Below are 22,753 nucleotides of genomic sequence, written 5' to 3'. Positions count from 1 at the left end.
TTACAATATCAATGCTAACCTGGTGCATTATCAAAGTTTTTCATGTTTACAATAAGAATTGTACTTTTTATTTAACATGACACACAGCAGTCAACAAAATATTAACAATTTATTGAATCAGACAGCTAATTAAGTTTTTGTCCAGTTTCGGATTTTCAGTCTGTTCAACTCACGCGAGATTTGGCCATGAGATCTCATAGCCCGAAGAACAAAACCCCACAAGACTAAGAGTTATGAGGAAAGGCATACTGTACAACATGCCGAAAATACACTCACGGCCAAAGCTGACGCTAACAGAGAGTGACATAAACATCAGTGCAAAACTAACTTACATACTCACACACGATAAAAAGAGTCTGTCTGCGATCACTGGTGTCTCTGTAGTAGGTGCAATAAACAAGTCCGGGCATGTCTCCCTCACTGCCCGCTGAGTCGTGCTGCGTTCAGGAGCGCTCAGAAACGTGAGTGATCAGGCACGTTTTTACACATATTTTGAAAGATCGATCTCGGGATTTATTAATCGATATTGGGTCATTCAAATGAGAATCGATTCGAATCGGAAAAATCTACTTTTTAAACCCTGCCCACCTAAGAGGTGTAATAAAATCGACATGCTGATTAAAACCATTATTTTAATCATGAATAAATCCATCAAAGTTCTTACAAAGTCCAAAGAAGTTTGACATTACCACTCATCACTACGCCGGCAAAACGCTGTATGCTCCTCTGATTTATATTAACTGACAAGGGATTTGTTTCAAAGTAAGAGTGCGTCCGATTAATATACATAAAATGAGCCCAGTACAACTAGTTTGTGGTTACAGTAATGCTCTTTGTGCTCCAAGAGGCAGATAATATCAGCTTACTTCAGAATGACTTGTGTAGCTGTACTACAAAATAAAAGCCTTCAAATTTGGAGGCTTTAGTTAAAGATCTGTGCATTTTTACAAAGAGGAATTTTTGCCATTGCCAAATGTGATGGTTTTTGAAAGCATACGGCAAAATAAGTGACATATTTCAACTGTTATCTGACATCTTAACTGCCAATCAAACATATCAAGTTAACCCAGGTTACTGCAGCTTACATATCAAACAACACAGCAGCTTATGCACACCAAAGAAGGGACTGTGTCGTACATTGACCTGATTTGATCTCATTCTGCATTCTCCCCACGATAACCTGGAATTGATCCCTTGTGATTGTCCGTGTCAGGGAGCTCGGGATGATTTTATGGAGGACAGAGGCGCCTTTAGTTTGTAAGTGGGATGAAGGCGGTGATTATTCACGGTGTTGTCTTGACACGGCTCCTCTGACTGAAGTATCGACGGAATGCGATCGATCTAATAGTGTATTATAGGGCAGATGCTACAACTCCTCTGCAGTGCATTTTGGGTAATGGGTCAAAAAAAAAAGAACGAGCTGTAAACACCTGCTGCTGAATTTTACTTTAAAGAGGGGTATTATGCTGTTTCACATTTAAAGACATATATATAATTTTACAATGTTGGATGTCCAGACTAAACGTGGGCGAAGTTTCAAATCTGTAGGTAAAAGTATGTTGGAGTAATCCCCTGCTGAAAAAGCTTTCAGACGCTTCACTTTGTGATGTCACAAAGTTGAGGAACTCTATATTTGGGCATCTGCCCGAGACACAGCAGAACTTCCCGCCCCTGGCACAGTTCAAGGACACGCCCTCTGAAATGTTTTTCACTCCACCACTCTGCTCAACAGCTCTGCTCGTCAAGTTGGTTAAGAATGTCTTGGTGTTTCATTCGCTGTGAAGGAAAGACATCAGTGTTTCATTCTACAAAGGACAAGAGCAGCAGACATTCATTTCAAATCGAAAAGGTGAAGTTAACTCTTTGCCGACAACTCTAACACGGCCACAGGGTAGAGGGCGTACCTTAAACACTGAGTTCTGAGGCTTCAGAGAGCTGGCCAATCAGAAGAAAGCAGGCTTGTAGGGGCGGGGTTTCTTAAAGGGACAGAGTTGACCGAGTCATTTCAGGCAGAGGCTGTATGAGGGCCTGCACAGAGCACCAGTCTGAGAAAAATTAGGAGTTTTTTAACTATAAATTATGCTAAGCTACTCTACAGGTATCACAGAGTGAAATATGAATCTTGAAATTAACATAATACGTGCTACATGCACAGTTCATCATGTAGAATAACTGGTATTGCGTACAAATACAGATCTTATAACAAGTATGACAAGTTGAGTGCAATCATGTGAAATATTTTGCTGTATTAAATCCAAAGAGTGACTAAAAGGTGACGCATGCTGCACTGCTTTTTCTTCATGCAAGGTCAAACAAACCTTTGTGTGTCGCTGTACCTTCTTTCAATTGTTCTGTACAAGTAATCAGCCTTTCAAGCTGTAATAGGAAAAAGTTAAAAAAAGTTATGTCTTAGAACTCTGGACAATCTCTGGGCTTGACTTCCAAATACGTAAGCGTTAGCGTTAGCATTAGCTACCAGCTCCCTAGGCCTCAAATTATGGCCGTGGTCAAGCTTGAAAAAGACAAAGCATGACACAACCTTTCTCGCCTCGTCTGTCAGAACAGCCTCTTTCAAGTGCGTGCTGAGGATAAGCCGTGCGTCCTCCTCTGGCTCAGGACACCTTAAGTAGGTCAAAGACTTACAAGAGAGTTTCAGGTGTGGATCAGTAATAAGAGCAGAGGTATGTAATGTTTAGTTCTCACACCCATCTAACTGCTGGTACACCCTTTAAGATCCACATGCATACAAGCACGGACGCGCACAAACACACGGAGGCACCTATCTAGCGCTTACAACACCCAAAATCCTTTCATCTCTTATTTTATACCCAGCCCCTCCCTCCGCCTTTATTCACCTCTCTAATCTCTCTGTGATCTGCGCCGCTGACGGATGACAAAGAAACACAACACATCCTCTGTGTGCTGCTCAGACTTTCTCCTATTTTTCCCTGTTCAATTGCTGCTGCAATTGACAGCTGAAAGTGTCTCGAACATGTTCGGAGATGTAGCTCAACCCCGGAGCCAAACCACATTCAGGGCATTAGAAAAAGTCACATAAACAAGGGCATGAATGGAGAAATTAGCCAGAGGTACAGCTCCCCTGTTTCTGCCCTTTAGCTACCTGCTCCGCCGTCAATCTCTACCTGTTGCCTGTGCTTTGTATTTACACTTGCCCCATTACGCTGCAGTTACGCGTGAGTCAAACACAACACACCACAATTCTGGCAGCAAGTCAAAAAACTTGAAGTGAGCAAAACTGAAACTTTGCTCGACAATTTGCTCGGGGGTTTTGACTGAAAATTTGAATGCTTTTAATTTGGCGGGTTACCTGTGAAACCCCTTTATGTAAACCAACAAAGAAAGAGGGAGGATATCAACTCCTCCTAACCTCAGTAGTTATCTGTTATCTTTCAACCTGTCAAACCTGCAACTCTGCATGCTTCTCGATACATATTTACACAGGCATAATCTGCACGAAGGGTACACAAGTGTGGGAGAGGAAGAGAGAGAGAGAAGGAATTAATAGACATGTTAAATTGAGTGGCGTTCGGGAGAAACGTGAGTGAAGTAACAAGGAAAAAAGTTGCAGATATTTAGCCCAGAGCGTGATTTATGTTTCACACTGCTCCACTTTATGTCACACAGGAAATTGAACACCTATTAGTCACATTTTGTAGCTGCAACTGCTGAAAGACAGACAGAGAGAGAGAGAGAGAGAGAGAGACGGAAAGAGAGACAGAGAGAGATTAACACACAAGTGGAGTCTGGGAGAGATTTAGAAAGACAGCCCGAAAGGGGAAGAGACGAGAGAGAGAGAGAGAGAGAGGACGAGATGTGAATTCATTGCCTTAAAAGCAGCTCCGAGTCAAACAGTGCGATAAGAATCAGACGGCACATGCACTCGTGCAGACACACACACACGATCCGCGGAATCTTTGCTTTGAACCTCTTTGGACAGATAAGTAGATAAGAAGTGTTCAATTACTGTTCAATTATGGCGTGTGCGCTCGTTTGTGTGCAAATTTGTCAGAGAGCGACAAAGAGAGAGGGAATGCGAGACAGGAGCAGGGATGAGATTCTTTCCACCTATGTGTCATTTCCTCTCTCTCTCTTCTCTCTCTCTCTTTAATGCATTACCCCTCTCTACTCTCACCATCATTTCACTGTAACCAGACTTTCTATCACTCCCTCTCCTTCTCTGTGGGCCTTCCTCGCACGATCATCCCGTCTGGAACGATATATTCAACGATCCTCAACAAAAGGGAAGAGATAAATGCTGTCAAAATGAGCTAACAATATATACACTGTCCGTTTGTAGCCATCTGACAATGAGTCACAGAAGTAGTCTCGTCTGATGGGATATTCCACTGATCTCTCTTTTCTCTTGGCGTAGAATAAAAGCAAGGTCAGAGGTCAGGATCTACTCCAAGCTGACACGTGGTGCTGTTCTGGTTGCCTACATCAGTGGTCTCCACCCTGGGGGTTAAGCAAGAGGAGAGGAAAACAGGAAGTGCATGTTTTTGCAACACAAAACGTAACTTAAGTCCTCCCAGTATGGCTCTAGCGATGGATCTGAACATCTGAACTTCAGTTGGTTGGTCCTCAGCAACTCTGTGCAGACATTCATGGTCCCAAGAGGATGCATCCTAAAGACTCATGATCTTCTGACTTGTCAAGCGCCACCATGAGGCCGACATTAGTGGTTCTCTCAACAACTGTTGGATTGATTGCCATGAAATTTTGCTATATACATTCAAGCCCACTTAAGGAATTCCTCATGATCACTTTCGTGATATTCCGACTTTTCATCCAACGCCAACATCTGGTCAATATTCCCAAAAGTTTCGCCAACATTTCCGTTTGACCAAATACTTTCAAAACTCTTCCCAAAAACTAATTCCCATCCATCTTAGCTATACTTTGTTTATAGCTAATTAGCGAATGTTAGCATGCTAACACAATAAACTAAGATTATGAACGTCATCGTGTCCTATACTCATCTTGCTGCGTGGCTGTCTAACCGTTAACAACCCACAATGCACAGTTTTCTTGGGTTTGCTTCCTGTATTCGGTCCTACTTTAACTCTGTTTATGTTCACACCTGAATTGAACCGCCCCGTGGTTTGTTTGGAAATGGATCGAGACCCGTCTTTCCTGGGGGACCATGGTCCGGTCGTTCGGTCCGCTACAGAGATCGAATGCGTGTTCTCACCTGTCCAAACGAACCGGACTTTCTAAGTAGAGTCCGAAGGCCCGGACCAAAGCTGTCAGGTGTGAAAGCAAACTTAAAGTGATTCAGAGTGAGCAGCAACAAACTTTTTTATTCATTCGGGATTAATCGCCAAAAAATGTTCCCATTTACTGGAGTGCCGGTGTAGCTCAGAGGTTTAATATCCTTGATGCGGCCTCGGCCCTTTGTCGCCAGTCATCCCCCACTCTCTCTTCCCTTGTTTCCGACACTATCCACTATCCTCCCTCTTAATAAAAGGCATGCATCGCCAACTAACAAAAAAAAAATCCCATTTAGTTAATCAACGTTCTAGTCTACAAAATATCAGAAAGTGCTCGCAGCTTCCCTAAAGACCAAGGTAACATTTCTTCTCAGAACATAAGTCTTAAATACATTTATATTAAGTTTACAAGGAGGTAAAAAAGAGAAGCTGAAGCAAGGGGGCATTTCTGCTAAGACAAAGTCACCAAAACAATAACTGCAGAAGCAGCACCAGCTAGTTGTGCAAGCCCAAAAGTTTGGAGACCACGGATTTAACCACCTCTATATGCATCGTGTACCGCCCTGGCGTATTCGCCTGTCCTGCCCTACAGAGTGAAGCCTGAGATCTGAGAGGTGACTTTTTCACACTTCAAATCTGTCGAGATTGAATCAAGAAGTGCCTCGTTCAGGCGCGTACGCTGAGGGCGGGGTGGGACAGCAGAAGAATCTTAACCCAGAAGGCTGCGTTATCTCCACCCTGCCGAAGCGTCCTTGAGCAACGCGCTGAAGCTCTACCTGCTGTTCTGCAGCGGAGGCAGCGAGATGAAAAGAGAGCTCTCACTACAGGGGATGAATGGAGTTTGACAAAAACAGCCTGTGAGCTAAAGTCACCAAAGTTCCACGCCTCACCTCACCACAAAAACCCTCTGGTGGCAAATTATCTGCCTCCCCCCTCCTTCTGTCTATGTGGCACTCTTTTCTCTCCTCACCGCCTTCCTCTTTCTCTCTCCTCCTGTCCTATTATGGACAAAGCAACAGTGGTGCTGTCAGGACGACTAAAGGTTTGATTCACCGTCTGTCCCTGTCTCACTGTGTGTGTGTGTGTGTGTGTGTGTGTGTGTGTGTGTGTGTGTGTGTGTAAGATAGCAGATAAGAGCCATATATAAACAGCACTTGAAAGCAGAAATGTAAATGTTTAGAAGTCACGGCAGAACACAGACCATATCAAGATACTAAAGAGACCAAGAGAGAGAGGGGAGGGGAGAGAGATTAAAGCGGAGTTCACACCAGGAGAAGTAGCAGGAGATGCGTTCAAAACTCAAGTCAGGTACCAGTCATCAATAAGGCTTAGCAGAATTTAGCATCTCAAAGATGTACATCCAAATACCTCCTTAATCTGCTGCTGGATGTACAGGGAATGCCCAGATGGATCTATAAGACACCTGTGTAGCCGGGTCAATCCAAGGCTACACGCTACAGGCGTTAGAACTTTTTTAATGCTAACGCAACGCTCACTGAGGGCTGCGAGGTTTACTCTGGAAGAATTTCAAGTGAGGGGGAAAAAAATGCATTTAAGCACCGCTGACGGTCATACATCGCTACAATCTACTTCCTTCTGATAAGGGGAAGCTGGTGCCGTCTGTGGTATCTTGTGATTGCATCACATACACTGCATGGTGAAACGTGATTTTGCTACATTTTCTTTATTTAATTCAAGACAAAACGGTGGAATAATCCTGATAGTAGTAATACATTTAGAGTGCGAGCACGCTTGCATGTGTGACGTCCACGGTTGGCTCCGGTCGTATCCTCGCTGACGGTCGCTTTCCTTTTTCTTGCCTTCATCTGAGCGTCAGATTTGTTTCTTCTTCTTTGGATTTTCACTTATTTTTGAAGTTGTATCTGTAGTCATCCATCTTTTCTTTCTTTGTTCAGCCATAGTAGATTACTGTTTACTCGCAACACTTGAAGAGACCGGAAGAGCAGCCGCTTAGCTCCGCCTACCCTCTCTGGCAGACCAACCACAGCGTTTCTCTGAACCATCATGCTCTCTACCATCATGGGAATTTCTTCTTTCCATCAGACATCTATATTTATCTTCATGACGCCTTATTTTGTTGCCTACGAATTTCAGAGTAAAGCAGTAAATTCTCCTTTTCCGAACATTACTCATTGAAACGTCAACCCTCGGCTTTAATTGGCTTTTTTTTTTCCCCACCTGAAAACGTCCCTTTAACTCCAGAAGCAACTCTCAGAGTAAAGCTGTGCGCAGGCTTCATGAATCAAATGTGACGGGTTTCTTACGATAAAGTCAAAGCTTGCAGATTGTGAAAGACGGCCACAAACACTGCACGAGTGTGTGTGTGTGTGTGTGCCCTCGAGTGTGTATGCATCCTTAGCATGAACGTGTCCGCGAGTATGCTTACATCTGAGTGTACCATACAGTGCACGCGAGCGTGCGCGAGTGTTTGTAAGTGAGTGATTGTTAGCAGAAGCTCGTTAACCTCAGAAGTCATTACCACAGCCCTGAGGTTTACGCCAATTAGACAGAATAAACGACAAGCGAAAAACAAAACAGACAAATGAAAAACAAGAGGAGAAAAGAAAGTGATTACTGGGGCAAAAATTAAAGTGATTATATTCACCAGTTTAAGAACAATACTGGAAGAAAAACAGCTGATTTAAGTGACGGTGACAGAAAACAAAGTAATTATTGGAGTTAAAACAGGACGTGATTATTGGCGCGAAACGCCAGATTAGATTCACTAATGGCAAAATGAAAATTTTAAAAAGGCTAAATTGGATGAAAAAACGGTTAATAAATCAGGTCGAGAGAGAGAGAGAGAGAGAGAGAGAGAAAGAGAGCATGCTGTAGTATTTGACATCACTTCTCCTATGCAGTCTTTTTTTTCTCCTTTTCTCAAGACGTTTTTGTTTTTACAGCTTCACTTGGAGCAGACCAGACCGCTGTACACACATCCATACACACCATACATACACATATTCTCTCTCTCCATCTCTCTCGCTCTCACACACACACACACACACACACACATATACATTCCCATACACACAGACCCCTAAAGGGGCCTTTTTCCACATTGGGCCATATGGTGCAGACAGGCGCACGGAAACAATTCTCTAAAAACAACACACACACTCTGCACTTAGAAACCTGCCGTACACACACACACACATACGCACGCATTTTCTCTTTCTCTTACACACACACACACACACACACAGCAGACAGTTAAACCTGCTGAATGAATTGCTGCCTTGTTCAGCGGTGCACTAATGGTAAAGGAACCTGCCATGGAGATTACCACACACACATACACACGCGTTCAAACACACACATGCGGAGGCTCAGCATTAAGCATTCTGGGGCTCTTATCCATTAGAGAGGTTGGTTATTTTCCGCAGTCTAAAAGTAGCTATTCAACTTAATATTCCGACAGGGGCGGTTGTAAATCTGCTCCGTTAAGCAGCTGGGGCAGATGTCTGCGAGACGCTGGAACTCTGCAGGACCACAGAGCGGAGCGCGCCCAGTCGTTACGGCCGGTATTACGACTGATATTTGGCATCGGACAATGATATTAAATAACAATGAGTATCATGGCATGTCTAATAAAATTGGATTCTAGTCTGTCAGTGCTTCAGACATTATTCCATACTAGTCTAAGAACTCCGGGCAGATATTATAGAAGTCTTGTGCCAAATAAAAAAGAGCAACAAAACTTCACTTAAGCTAGTTTTACAGTGTGCTGCCATCACCTTCACTGGGGACTTAGAAACCTGCTTTAGGCTGAATAGTATTAAAGTGACTGGCTTGTTAAAATAACCCAGCGATTGAAAAGATGTTTAAATGACGACTATGGCCCTCGTTGAAAAGACGTTCAAAAGTTTTTTTCACCGACTATTTGAAGACGTTGATTAAACGTTTATGTCTGCACCAGAGTTCACCTGCTTCTGTCACAAGACTCATCACACACGGATAAAATGATGAGCCGTGCACCACAGTCACCAACGGAAATACCGTTCATAACCGTTGCCCCACCACCAACTTCTAACGAATGCTCGCCAGGTATTAATCAACTACGTCAGCATCCAGGGGTCGCTCTGCCTTTATAGTCCAAAGCCCCTTTTACACTGCCAGTTCAAAGCTCTGTTATGTCTTCTATGTAAAATGCATAAGGCGGAATGGTGGGGCGAGGTCGTTCAGCCTCTGAGCCGGCATCAGAGGTAGTAACAGAGGCGAAACGGCGTCACTGTAAACAGTGGAGCCATCAGCGCCGTGTGTGTACTGGAAGCATTCGCTTGTTTGTTTACACCTCACGCACGTTTTGCAACGCCGGTCCCATGACGGCGCAGCTTTGTTACAGCGCTGAGACGGAACCGCGATGTAAAAAGGGGCTAGAGCTGCACAGCACTTTAACCTGTGGGGAATGTTTAAACTAGCTTCCTTTACGATGTCTCTGAACCTTCCATCACTTATTTTACTTATGAATTACTTGAAATTACGTCTTTGTGTAGACGGGATTTCACCAACCGCTGCAAAATGAATTTGGAAAACTGCCGCTACAATCATCACTTCGTCACCCGTTCATTGCTTAAATGAACAAATCATCAAAATGATAAAACAAAAATGTGTTTCTGACACGTTAATGTCGTAAAAACGTATTTTAGCCGGTTGAAAAAAGGTTGAAATAGGTGAACCAAATTTCAACGTTGAAATCCCGGTCGGTCAAATTCCACCACGTTGATTTTAACGGCAGCCGCTCTGAAGCAGAAACACATGATGAACTCGAGCAGATACTCACAAGTCAATTCAGTGCTGCCTTGTCTTAATACTCTAATCTAATAATGAAGTAACAACTTTATTCTCAATGTCGGTATTTCAATCTTTTTTTCTGCCGATCTCTCCGTGCTCTTATTTCCTCGTGGTTCCAAAGACACAGCAGGTCCTCCGACAGTCTCAACAACATGCTTAGTTTCATGTTCCATTATAGACCATCGGCTCTGAAAGGACTCGGGAGTCAAAGTCAGCAGTGTTTGTTATTGTAGTCAGACGTATCCGAGAGACTCGAAGCAGCTGGGGTCGAAAGCGTCGACTTAAGACTAAATAAGTGACTTCTGTCGGACGTGATGCAGAGAAAGAGAGCAACTCTGACTCATCGAACTGCTGCAGAACTTCCTTTCACAAAGAGGGAAGTACATACAGTATTATATACTACTGAATTTTATAACAGAGCAGTGTTTCACCTATGACGAGCCACCAGTTCTGCCCCCAGGTGCTGAAAACTTCACAATATGAGCAATCATGACATCAACGAATGATAACATACACAAGCAAGGCATATATTTACAGATACACTTCCTGATGTTCCTGTTGGCAACGCTTCTTTCTTCCTGTTTATCTTTGATGACAATTTTGCGCCTGCATTGATCCACACACCAGAACCTCCCTCTGCACTCAAACTGGCAACACAGGCAAACAAACGCAGCAGCCTTCAGTGAAACGCTCTGCAGCACGCCGACTGACTCGCTCAGCGTTTAGCTTTGACTGGCACCTGGACCTGAAAAGACTACCAGTTGGAACTATCTGTCAGCCCCCAGCTACTCTGGTTTTTACTGTTCTGGCACATTGTTCTGCTGCTGCCAGACGGCCCTGGCTGCTCCAGCAGGTCGCGCTGGCTGCTAGCTGCGAGCGCCACCGCTAGCCGCTAGCCCGTCAGCTCCCAGCAGCTTCACCGTCTCGGGTGTGGAGGAGGCTGGTGGAGCCGAGCTGGCAGCGGCACTATCAGCAGCAGCCTGAGCCTCTGCGTTTGTTTGTTGCAATTCCTCAGAGGTGGACTTTGGCTCGCACAAATCTGCATAAATGGTGACAACATGGTTTAAAATGTGAAGTAATCCATGAAATCTGCCGTGCATAATTGGAAGTTGGACGATCTCGTGCAAACTCGGCCAGAACTGATGATGTCAGGATGTAGAAGTCTGCGTGCTGTCGTGGAGCTGCTCGACTCCAACTGCTACAATTAGTAGTATCAGTCATACTTACATTACCATTAAAAAAGCTCTTATTGCTTGATGGGACATATTTCTACTATAATTATCCACATTTCTACAATAAGTCTGTGTTACATGTTGTTATTTTGTGGCTGTCAGTTTATCTATCTCCATCTTTCTGTCTCTTCCTCTATCCCACTTTCTTGGGAGATGGCTGTTCTAGGGCCGCCACTAATGACTATTATCTATCCATTCACATGTCGACTATTTTACCGATTAGTTGATTCATCTAAATGATTAATTTTCCGAGACATTTTCTCAAACACTAAAGCTGCTGGTGACACCACGGCTGATAGCGGCAAAAAAAGCTCTGCATGGTAATACTTGGGAGTCGGTCAGCTGCTCGGCCCACACGCTCCAGCTGGCCATCAATGATGGTTTCATCATGTCCCTAACCTAGAGCGCATCGTGGGAGCGCCTAGTCGCCTTGTGGCACATGTTCACCGCAGCGCCCTGTCGATGCAGGCTCTCCACCTGAAGCAGGATCAGATGGCTCTCCCAAAGCACAGCTTTATCCAGTGTTGTAAAACCCGCTGGAGCTCCGTTCATGAAATGTTTGTACGCCTTGTTGAACAGTGGTGGGTAATCACTGCTGTCCTCTCTGGCCGCTCTTTCAACAGCCATAGCAACGAGCGCACGCTGGAGCTCCTGGATGAATACTGGAGGGATATGGAGGGAATCACCTCAGGGCTTAAGTCCCTGCAGGTGGCAACAACTGCCACACGTGTGTCACTTTCCATTGCTGAATGAGCCGCACACAACCGGGTGAGCAATGGAACTGGTACTGCGAGTTTTTTTGTCCTGTTAGCGGAAGTGTTTCCGTGCCACTGTTGAAAATGTCTTAATTATTGGTGGATTGCTGTTGAGTCTCTGTAAATGAAGGAGTACAGTCTAGACCTGCTGTATGTGTAAAGTGTCATGTGATAACTTTTGTTGTGATAAGGCGCTCTTATAATAAAAACTGATTTATCGATTGATTGAGATGTGAATGGTTAAAGCTGCTGAAGTGATGAAAAGCACATCTGCAGGGCTGCCATGTCACCCCTGTGACCAATACATGGTGAAAAATGTTGGGTATCAGCAAAGTGCTACTTTAAGCAAAAAATAATTAAAAGTAAGTTCTCACACAGAGTTTTTTGTCAATAAAAGCAGCCACTTTGGAGCTGACTTGGCAATAAATCCTGCACCTCGGACGAGGCTGCGACTGCAGAGTGATTTTTCCTTCCAGACATACCAGCAGCAGCACACAGCTGTATAGCTCACCAGCATATGGATTAAATAAATACAGTCTGCGCAGAGCTTGTTAACACTTGTTCACTTGGATACAACACGCTATTGTAGTCAAAGCTGAACAAAAAAACACACACACCCACATGTGCGCACGCCCAGAGGGAGGCACGCATGCCGGCTGCACGCACACAAACACAAACAGGTAGCCTCGCACACACAAGCGAACATCCTTTACGAGCCGATTTGAAGGTGAATGGGCGTAGCAGGGGCTATTGTTGGAGCAAGTATAGACACATGCAGATAAGTAATGGCCTGGGAAACACACACATCCACGCACACTGACAGAAATATAGAGGGAATAGTGGAAAGTTTTTGCATTAAGTAGCGTTGGTGTCTCATGTGACTCCTCCTCATGCACACGCAGGCCATGTGTGTGATTCTGTGGTATAATAACACTGAAATACTGAACCACTAGTTGGGGTCTGGTCTCCCTCTGGCTCTGTGGTCAGTTGCAAACCTAATCTGATTAATGGATTCCAACCCCAAACCTGCTACGAACACAGGAGCAGACGGAGAGGAAGATAAATTAGTTGAAGCTATGAAAACTAGGTTAGGTCCATTGCCCCTGCTTCGCCTATTTACGGTTCCTAATTGGATTAACGGATTTTTTTCCCCCAGAAAAGCTGGAGAAAAAACTTTAAAAACCCTTAAAACCAGAGGTGGAATATTAACACACCAAGTGATCAACGAATGCAAGTTCATTTTGGTTGTTTAAACTTGTTCCTACAGATAAATTTACAGGTGGATTGAGAAAAGAATACATGTCGGACGTGAAAGAACACTGAACAACATGTTGGCTTTGGGTTCTACTGCTGTGACAGCAGGGTTAAAAGGTATAGTGATACAATCAGGTGTCAACATGTGACAGGCAACTACTCCATACAAATAAGTGCAGAGTTACAGCTTTGTTTTTCAATTGAGTAAGTCAATAGTTGACACTTCATCGTGCCAGCAAAGTGCTTAAACTTTCGGCAATGATGTAAACCTACTGTTAGAGGGGGGGTATTATGCTAATTTCAAGCTTCATATTTCACTCTGTGATACCTGTGGGTTAGCCTAGCATAATTTACAGTACATTTTTCTCACATTCGTGCTCTGTGCAGGCCCTCATACAGGCCTCTGCCTGAAACGACTCAGTCAGCTCTGTCCCTTTAAGAAACCCCGCCCAACTGTGTGACGTCACAAAGTGCAGCGTGTCGAAAAAACTGTGTGAAACCTGGCGTTCACAGCAGCCTGCAGACTGAGCTGAGAAGCCTGGGGATTACTCTAACATACTTTTACCTACAGATTTGAAACTTCACCCACGTTTAGTCTGGACATCCAACATTGTAACATTATATATATGACTTAAAATGTGAAACAGCATAATACCACCTCTTTAACTAGAGGCTAATATTAGCAACAAGCTACTGCAACATTATCCTCACCAGCCAAGTTGGGGCCCAATATTTAGTCAACTGCTCCATCCAAATATAAGGCAGATCTGGACTGTATACGGCGGCCAAATTTAACAAGGTTTGGGGCCTAAAACTTGGGGCTTATCTGGGATGAGACTGAGATCCAGTTAGCAGGATGGGTGCTCACATTGGGACACAAGTGGCTTTTGGAATATACCCAAGATTCAGATTAGGTATGTGTATACATGGACCAAGGTAGAGTCTTTCATCGTGAGTGTGGGAGCCAGTAATGACAGGGTGAAGGAGCTGTGGGTGGAGCCACTTTTACTACCTTGGTGACTTCTACACTGAAAGACAAGCTGATTATTAGGCAGCGCTCTGACGCATCGATGAACATGCATTATGGATGTTCTGTAACTCACTCATTTACTCCTGAAACCAAATGTCACTGTCAATATAAATGAGACAATGCAAACACAACAGTGATGACAGACTAATGTCTGCTGCCTCAATTACTTACAATACAAGAATTTAAAGAGACACGCACACACACAGCTGTCACGTTGATCTATGATTGATTTCTTGCCCTTTAAATGAGTCAATCATTAACAAACCAACAAATGAAGTCATTAATTGCGATGACAGCTGGCGATACATCCTTTATTAATCTCTGTCTGCATAATTAATAAGCCTTAATTGGAATTAATTATAAGTTATTGTTGTTTAGGATTTGGGGGACAAAGAGGAAAAACCTGCAGTGGGTGCATGTGTGTGTGTCTATGTGTGTGCGCGCAGGAAGGGTAGAAGTGTAATGCCCTCTGTACAGAATGATAGATCAGTTTTTGTTTGCGTCACACACACACACACACACACACACACTGACACAAAAACCTATATGTGAGTGTGTCTACATGTGAGAACTAAAAGTGGTACATCCTGCTGTACAGAGGTGAGCACATGAGCTCATCAGACACACAATGAGCTACCCGTCGACCCATTTTGTGCAAATAGGTCAACAGGTAGCCAACGCGTGCGCGTTCACACACTCTCCCCTGAACGTGAACCTTCCTCTGGAGATGGCTTCTGTGTTTTTCTGTGCAAAGATGACACGGAAAGAATTATATCTACGCGGAGGCGAGAAGGGAGAACACACGGGGACTGCTTCAGAGGAGTGAAACTTGTTTGCGGGGCGCTACATGACAGAGAGAAACCTCTGAATGTCTTCATTATGTGTGTGTTTGTGTGTCGCATGAGAGTCAAAGTCGCTCGTAGGCCTGGCTGGATTGTCTACACTCAACATTCTTCAATTTCTAAAACGCTGAGAAAAAAAAATCTGCCAAATCTGACTTGGACTTGCACATCAAAGACTAAATAAAACCACAATACGCACACACACAAACAAACACACACTCATGCACAGGAATGCATGCGTGCATCCATATGTGTATATACACAATTGAAGGGATGCAAACATACATAGAAACAGTTGGACAAATGGAAACCACAGCAGCTCAAAGCAATCCGCCCTGCTGAATAACATCACCAAGCAGAGCCATCATACCACATAATGAAAAACATACACACGCACACACACACACACACAAGCTTCATACCAGTGTAATACACACAAGCTCGCAGTAATTTAACTACACGAAAGGACGCTGAACTAACAGACGTTCACACAGAGACGCACAGCAAAGTGTGCAGCTGAAGCTGCGATTAAAGGATCAGTTCACCTATTTTTTGTCGGCTTTTAAAGGAGACTTCTGCCACCATCCTAATACAATTAAAGTTAATGAAACGTCCGATCAAAATACTGCAAAATAACTTTAATCAAACTAACAAGTGTCTCTCAAAAATCCAAAGTTGTTTTTTTTGTACGTTGGCGTAAAAACACTGTTGAGACAGCAAGAAAAAAAAAGTGTGTGAGAGAAACAGAAAGGAAACAGGCAGCGCTTCAGACTGTGTGTGTGTGGTGGTGACACAGGTGTAGGAGGATAACACAGCAGTTGTACGAGTGTGTGAGCGTGCGTGTGTGTGTGTGTGTGTAGATTTGCAACTGATGACTTGAGGGAAAATTGAAACACAAATCGTCCGTGCAAATTAAATCCCAGTTTCACACTTCGTCCTGATCCCGCAAATGATGCTGTTTTTTAAAGTTCATCCCGCTGCAAATAAACTGCTTACTTCACCTAATTTTATAGACACAATACAGGTAAATAAAACTACAAAAGCTTGACGGCTTTACGCTAACCGTGCTTTAGCGTTAACAATATAATATTCATTAACCTACTGTTATAATAACCCTGCACCACAAACCACTGCAGCTTTGTGCACACACTCTTACATCATAACCTCAGCTGTATGTTTTTGCATTTCCTGTTGTACAATAAACCATGTGTGCGCGTGTGTGTGTGAATGCATGCATGCTTAAAAAAACAGGAACATATGCTCCTTAACTTTTAACGCTTTTAAAGTTTAAATAAAGCTCCACATTTAATTAAAAAAGCTTCACCGTAATATAACTGCAGGCTCACTATGACTGTCACTAGCGCTTTTTCCCGCATGCATCGACACAACTGTTACTGTGGAGCGAAATCATTTTATTTTTCAGTGATTTTCCTCAAAACTGCGCTAATGAGCCGTGTTCCTAATGAGGTTTACTGAAGCGAGGACGCAACCAAGCAGGCATGATGGAAGAGCACATACTTTTTGGTTTTTTTCTCTGAATGTACGACAGCTTTACACCCTCACATGCAAAGACACCACACATATGGGTAGCATTTTGAGTCAACACAGACAGTCACTTCCTCCAGCAGGGATGACTAAGAGCAGCTTTTCATCATACTTCTCAAGAGTACCGTTAGTCTGCATGAACACCCGTTTTATCAGCAATCTCAGCCACTCATTTAGACCCCGTCCCCTGCACTGCAGCTAACAGCTGAACACTCATCTACTCAGAGGCCCACATGTCGGACAGAACTCTCATGTAAACAAATGAAGCATGTAGTTCTGTGTGTCTTAAGTTAGCTCAATTGCTAATATGCATAATTCTGTTCTAAGACGATGAATTAAATCGCTGCAATTAGCTTAATGTGATTGTACTAATCTGCATAAATCAGAGCAGTGCTTTAAAATTAAAGATGAATTAAGATGCTCTGCTCGAACTGAAAAAAAACCACATGATTTGATGGATTTAACAGCGATCAATTAACAATAATTAATCTCAAATTTAGAAATGTAGAATCATATAGAAGAATTACAGCAATAAGGTAAAGATAAATGAGCAATTATTTAAAGTAAATGCAAAATAAAGGGATCTTAGCTAATCAGTTAATGCTCCTGAAGCATGCAGACATAATGTGTATTTAATACAAAGTAAAGACATTAAAAGTGGTGTTTTCTTTAAAGGCTGGATAAGAGCATGGGTCATACCTCTGCTGTTCATCAGGTTATAAAAACATCATGGCTGCCTCCCGGTCTTGGCATCAGCTCTATTGAAGCGGCTCGATTGGACCCGGAGCCGCAGCGGTCCGTCCAGCAAGAGCAGCAGCAGCAGCAGCCAAACGCTCGGCTACTGAGCCGTCTGAACTCCACACGGTAATGGGAAGCAGAAACCAGGTTTCGGACTAATATCCCTCCATTGCTTTATCAGGTCCACGTAACTCCACACAGGTCCATGAGCATCAGGGTGAAAACTTAAACTCCACGTAGCATCAGCTAGCTTCAGTGCAGGGCTGTTGCTCCTCTTAAGGTTGCTGTAGATCCGTGTAAGAGGGTATTCTGCAGGCTGTCCGGTCTCTGTTCTTTTCTGGCTCTGGTTTAGGTCCTCAGTCACGGCTGTCAGAGTCCACCATCACCTTAACAACCTGGAAAAATGACAGAAGGGCAAATTACGTTAGAGACAAGCGCATTCTGCAACATTTACCAGAGCCTGACTTCTTCAGAGGTTTTCTTCATTCTTCACGCGGACAGGAAACAATTCTACGCCCCAGACTTGAGACAGCCAAATTGTCTCGCTGATCAAAGGTACAAAATAAGCAAAAAATATTTAGTGCCCTGCTGTGACCACAGCCAGACAAACTCTCTAATTGTACCAATTTTGTTTTATCACCATAGTTGACAGCTGACAACGCCTTCCACATGTGAAGGCCCCGGGACGGAGCCAAGCCGCAGATAATGTGTCGTAAAACGTCAAAAAAAAAGATGTTTGACAGTGACAAGGGAAAGAAACAAGAAGCGTCTCTCAAACCTCAGAAAATTGTTGTTGAAATAAAGTTTTTTTTTTTTCAAAACGAGCACATGCTTTTAAGACAAAAGCATGTGTTGAGAACCGGAGGAAACACTGCTTTACACCAAGCTTCTCAACAGGGATTACAGAGCTGGTGCAGCTACCTTTAAAGCAAACACACTTGTCTTAAATGAGTCAGACAAAAACAACTTTGCATTAAGTTTTCTGTACAGTCTGCTGCCAATAAATTGGTGGCAAAAAAGCCACTAATAATCCCAGGAGGGATTCATTCAAATTAGAAAACAATTACAGCCAGTGGAAGCAATCAGAGGCTGCGGCGTCTCTCCTTCTCTGCCTTCCTACAATTATTATTCACTCCGTTTCAATATTGATCACTTCAGAGCGAGGCGCTCGTCAATGAGCACTTTCCCCGGATTAATAAATAAATTAATTTGTCGCTTATGAAACTTCCAGGCGGCTGCGACCGTCCTCGACTGGAGTCGCTTTATTCGGTAATTCTAGTGTTAAATGTCTCCAGTTCTCAGTTCCCCCTTTTTGATGCCCCAACCGCAGAAATCACCCCACCCTCTCCTCTCTGTCTCTCTCTCCTTCTGCCACCCCTTCTTCTTCTTTCCATCCGTCTTGCCTCTCTCTCTCTCTCACCGCAAATCTAAATCTGAGTCTGTATTTATACAAAGCCGGTTTCCTTGGGTCAGTCTGACGAGCGTGTGTGTGTGTGTGTGTGTATCAGAGGTGGACAACACACTTCCGAGCAGAGTCTAAATTTGGAACTACTTTCTTATAACGCCATTGTTATATCTTCTCCCCCTTTGAGGGTACCTGTTGAGCGTTTCACCTAGGTTGGTGCGGTCCCCCCCCGACCACATCCAGTTTAACTTTATTTAGACAGCAGATGGAACGTTAACACAGCAGCCGTATGAGAAGTGGAGTGTGCCATTATCTGAAAAGGGATATCTGCTGTTTGGAGAGAGCGGGGAGAAAAAAGCACTGCTGGCATGAACAGTACATTATGAGTCATCGCTGAAATTATGAGTCATTGAAAAAACACTCCCATCTTTAAAAAAAAGTCATGTTTTTGAGGATTTAAGTAGTTTTTTTGCTTTTAAAAAAAGGATGTATTGAAGTGGGAAAACTTCACATTTGGCTTTAAATGCAAACACGCACACACAAGATCACACTCCCTTCGTTGTGCTGTTTTCTCCAGGCCGTAATATCCTAACTGTGAAATTACACACACACACACACACACATATGCTTCCGGTTATTACATGATTGACCACATAATAGCATTAGCTATTAGAGCTCAAAGGGAGGTAAGACCGTTTACTTGAAGAGCGAGAGAAAGAAGAAGAAGTGGAACTGGAGGGCGACTTGCTCATTAGCAGTGTTCACAACAGGGGGAAGAAAGAAGGAGAGAAAAGATGTCTTTTTTCTGAAAGAGTGAGTGTGTCTCTAAATATTTTCCCTTTAGAGTTGTGACTCAGTCGAGCTGCCGCTTACTCATTCACTCAATCACTGTCTTTGCCCTCCGTTTTTCTCCTTTTCCTCCTCTTTTTTATTATTTCTACACCGTGACTTATCTCGTTCTGTCATCCCCATCTCACGTCTATCAACTGTTTCCTCCCTCTCTCTCTGTCTTTCCCATCAATCCATCACCAAACTCTGTCATTTTCTTCTTCTTCTCTCTGTTTTTCCAACTGTCATTACGGCTGAGATCCCCCCCCCCCCTCCGCTTTCCCCAGCCGCCTCCTTCCCTCCTGCGCTCCGACCCCCCTCCGCGAACGTGTGTGGTCCGGTCCGACTATAGACCGTTACATTGTCCCAGACAGGTTGGACTGCGCCACTGGCCGGCAGACAAGGAGGGGGGCGGTGGTGGAGGAGTTGGAGAGTGTATGTGTGTGTGTGTGTGTGTGTGTGGGGGGGGGGGGGGGGTGTTCCTAGGGAATGTTTGTTTTTCTGTTTCCAATTTGGTCCAGCCCGAGGAACTCCACACTCCGCTCTGACTCAAACACACCATTCATGACGGCCTGACGTACACGCTTACACACAGATACCCACACACACTGGCTCTCACGCGCGCACACACACGCATAAACACACGCCATCAAAATACACACACGCTGTACTCCCTTCAGATTCATTCTCGATCACTTCCACCATGAAACACAAGCCCTTTAATTTATCATCGTTCTCATCTTTTATTGTTTTCTGATTTGTTATTGCTAATGCCGTTTCAGATGACATGGTGGTCAAACTAATTACGCTTGTTTCTTCCTTTTCTTTCACTGATTTTTTTCCCCCTCCGTCCCCGGGAAAATTATTTTCTTTGAAAGGCCTTTTTGATGTGTCTCGCTGCGTTTTTAGATGTTATGTAGACAGATTTAAGCTCCATGTTCCACCAATTACAGCACAGAGAGCGTATTGTTTTACGCCGTTCCATCTGAAAACGATTATTTTAGTCGGTTTTGATTTCTGGATTTCAAACACGCACTGCTGGTCTTCTAATAAAACTTTATCTTGTATCTTTACAAACAAACCGACCGGCGGACGAGCAGAGAGAAGGACGTCGTCCTCTGATGTGCGTTTGTTTGTTTTAAAATGTCACGTCGGCTGAGTTTAGCTCCACATTTCATCAATTACCCATCGGGCAGAAACGCTACAAAAGGAAAATTATGGGTTTATTCAGTTGTTTTGACTGTTTATATTTTAAATGCACAAAGGGTGACGTTCAAGTTCTAAAATTTCAACCAATCACAGCTCAGATATAATAATAAGCCAATCAGCTTTAACCAGTTTCTCCTACATCTGATGTTGTTTTTGGGTGTTCCAAATACATCAAGCAGTCAGGGTCATTAAAAATAAAAGTGTTTGCATATATTTATTTCACTTTAAATTTTTAAATGGTCGGGATCGTTTTCAGTGTTGTGAAAGCTGCAAACAGGATCACTTGCATTGTACGAACACCCTGAATACACAGACAGGCAGAGAGTGGTTCCTTTTTGTCCCAGTTGTTTACTCATCACTCGTGCAGCACGGATTTGGTAAGAAAAGCTGAATAAGAACAAACAATTCTTTAAAATGGTGCAAAAATGGGCTTAAAAAAGAGAGAAAGCAGAACTGTCAATAGCTACACTAAGTTTGTGATATCTCCTCTGTTAAAACAGTGTAAATAAATATATTGTTTTTATCTTTGATTACTCCCAGCGGAGGATGTGTCAGGACACAGACCCCATGATGAGCAGTTGAGGAGCAGCTGACACTGACTGATGATGTCCACGTCTAATCACTGCTCTGATGACAGAGTATTTCACTGTTCCTGATTAACTCGGTCGATAACTTCTAGTTTCAAACAATTTTTTTCTTAGTTTTGGGGCTTTTAAGATTTGAAATGACCAATTTTTAGGACATTTTTTGAAAACTATTTCATTACGTTATATAGAAATGACTCAGCAGATTAGTTATGAATAAAAATCTGCTCAAAATTTAAGGTAACAGCGGTGATCTAACTGTCAAGCTTGCATGTAGAGAATACAGTATAATCACAACACTTTTTTGACATTAAATAAACCTGCGTCATGTGCTCCAACAGTCCAGTATGATCTGCTACTAGTCTACTAATGCTTGTTCAGATTCAGTCCCAAATTTCATGGGATCTTCCTTGGCCCCTTTTACACCCTTCCACCAAATTTTATGACAATCGTGCCATCGGTTTTCCCACAATCTAGCTAACAAAAAGACAACAAGCAGCCCCGCAATCCTCCTCTCCCTTTGTTATTATGCCCTTTTCTTAAATGGTCACCTTCTCTGCACAGGTTTGGTGTGCTGCTGTGTCATGTCATGTAAGCAGCTGCTGTCTGCATGAGTGCAAAAACACAAAAGAAACTTGTCAGGAGACAAGGTCACATTGTCATAACAGGATCGCTCTCGAGTGAACGACTTCAGAGACCTTGATCGACCAGATCTGTCAGCTGTTGAGATTAAAGTTGGTTAAAGGTGTGGTCTGTCTTTTCTTTACTGTAAGCAACGCCCAGAAGTGTTGCTCTGACACAGACGCACGTGCAGATTACTGACACACTGCCACTTCCCTGTCACGGTCCTGTTCCTCTTAGGATGTCTTGGCGCCTGCTTAACAACCAAAGGGATGGTATCAGTCCGCTTGTTCCTCTGGAGGCTGAATTTAGGCCTCTTGTTGGATACAGCTGAGGCATTGTTCACAGATTTATGCCAGCAGTTTAAGAATTACGACTATTTTTTAAGTTTAATGAAGACTATTTTTTGCATTTTACATTCAAGAATTAACAGTATAGTCGTCATGGAGACATAGAGAGGGCGATTGACCTGCAGCAAACGTCCCCAGGTAGACAGGAAGCATTGCCATTACACGCTATGTGCTTTAGTCCACTAAGCACTTCATAAAACCCAGAAATGTGACATTTTCTTGAACTTTTTTTCAATATAAAAATCAATCATATGGATAAAATTGGCAGCCCTTCTACAGAGGCTACAGTCCTCGCTGCAGCGGCCCCAGGTTCG

The 22,753-nt window shown here is 43.4% G+C and overlaps 1 protein-coding gene across 1 annotated transcript in view; it reads right to left on the bottom strand.

Annotated features, from left to right (window-relative positions):
- The window catches only part of trps1 (trichorhinophalangeal syndrome I), a 125,103-nt gene that overhangs the window by 88,156 nt on the left and 14,194 nt on the right, over positions 1-22,753 (bottom strand). The window contains exon 2 of the mRNA XM_069682128.1: positions 17,404-17,837. Coding sequence (XP_069538229.1) covers positions 17,404-17,416 — 13 coding nt within the window. The 5' untranslated portion in view covers positions 17,417-17,837. The remainder of the gene's footprint in view (positions 1-17,403; positions 17,838-22,753) is intronic.

The sequence above is a fragment of the Semicossyphus pulcher genome, unplaced genomic scaffold, assembly GCF_022749685.1.
Source record: "Semicossyphus pulcher isolate SPU_LCO1_2020_fin unplaced genomic scaffold, fSemPul1.0.p SCAF_5, whole genome shotgun sequence".
NCBI classification, from domain to species: Eukaryota; Metazoa; Chordata; class Actinopteri; order Labriformes; family Labridae; genus Semicossyphus; species Semicossyphus pulcher.
This window is presented reverse-complemented; position numbering and strand designations above follow the sequence as displayed.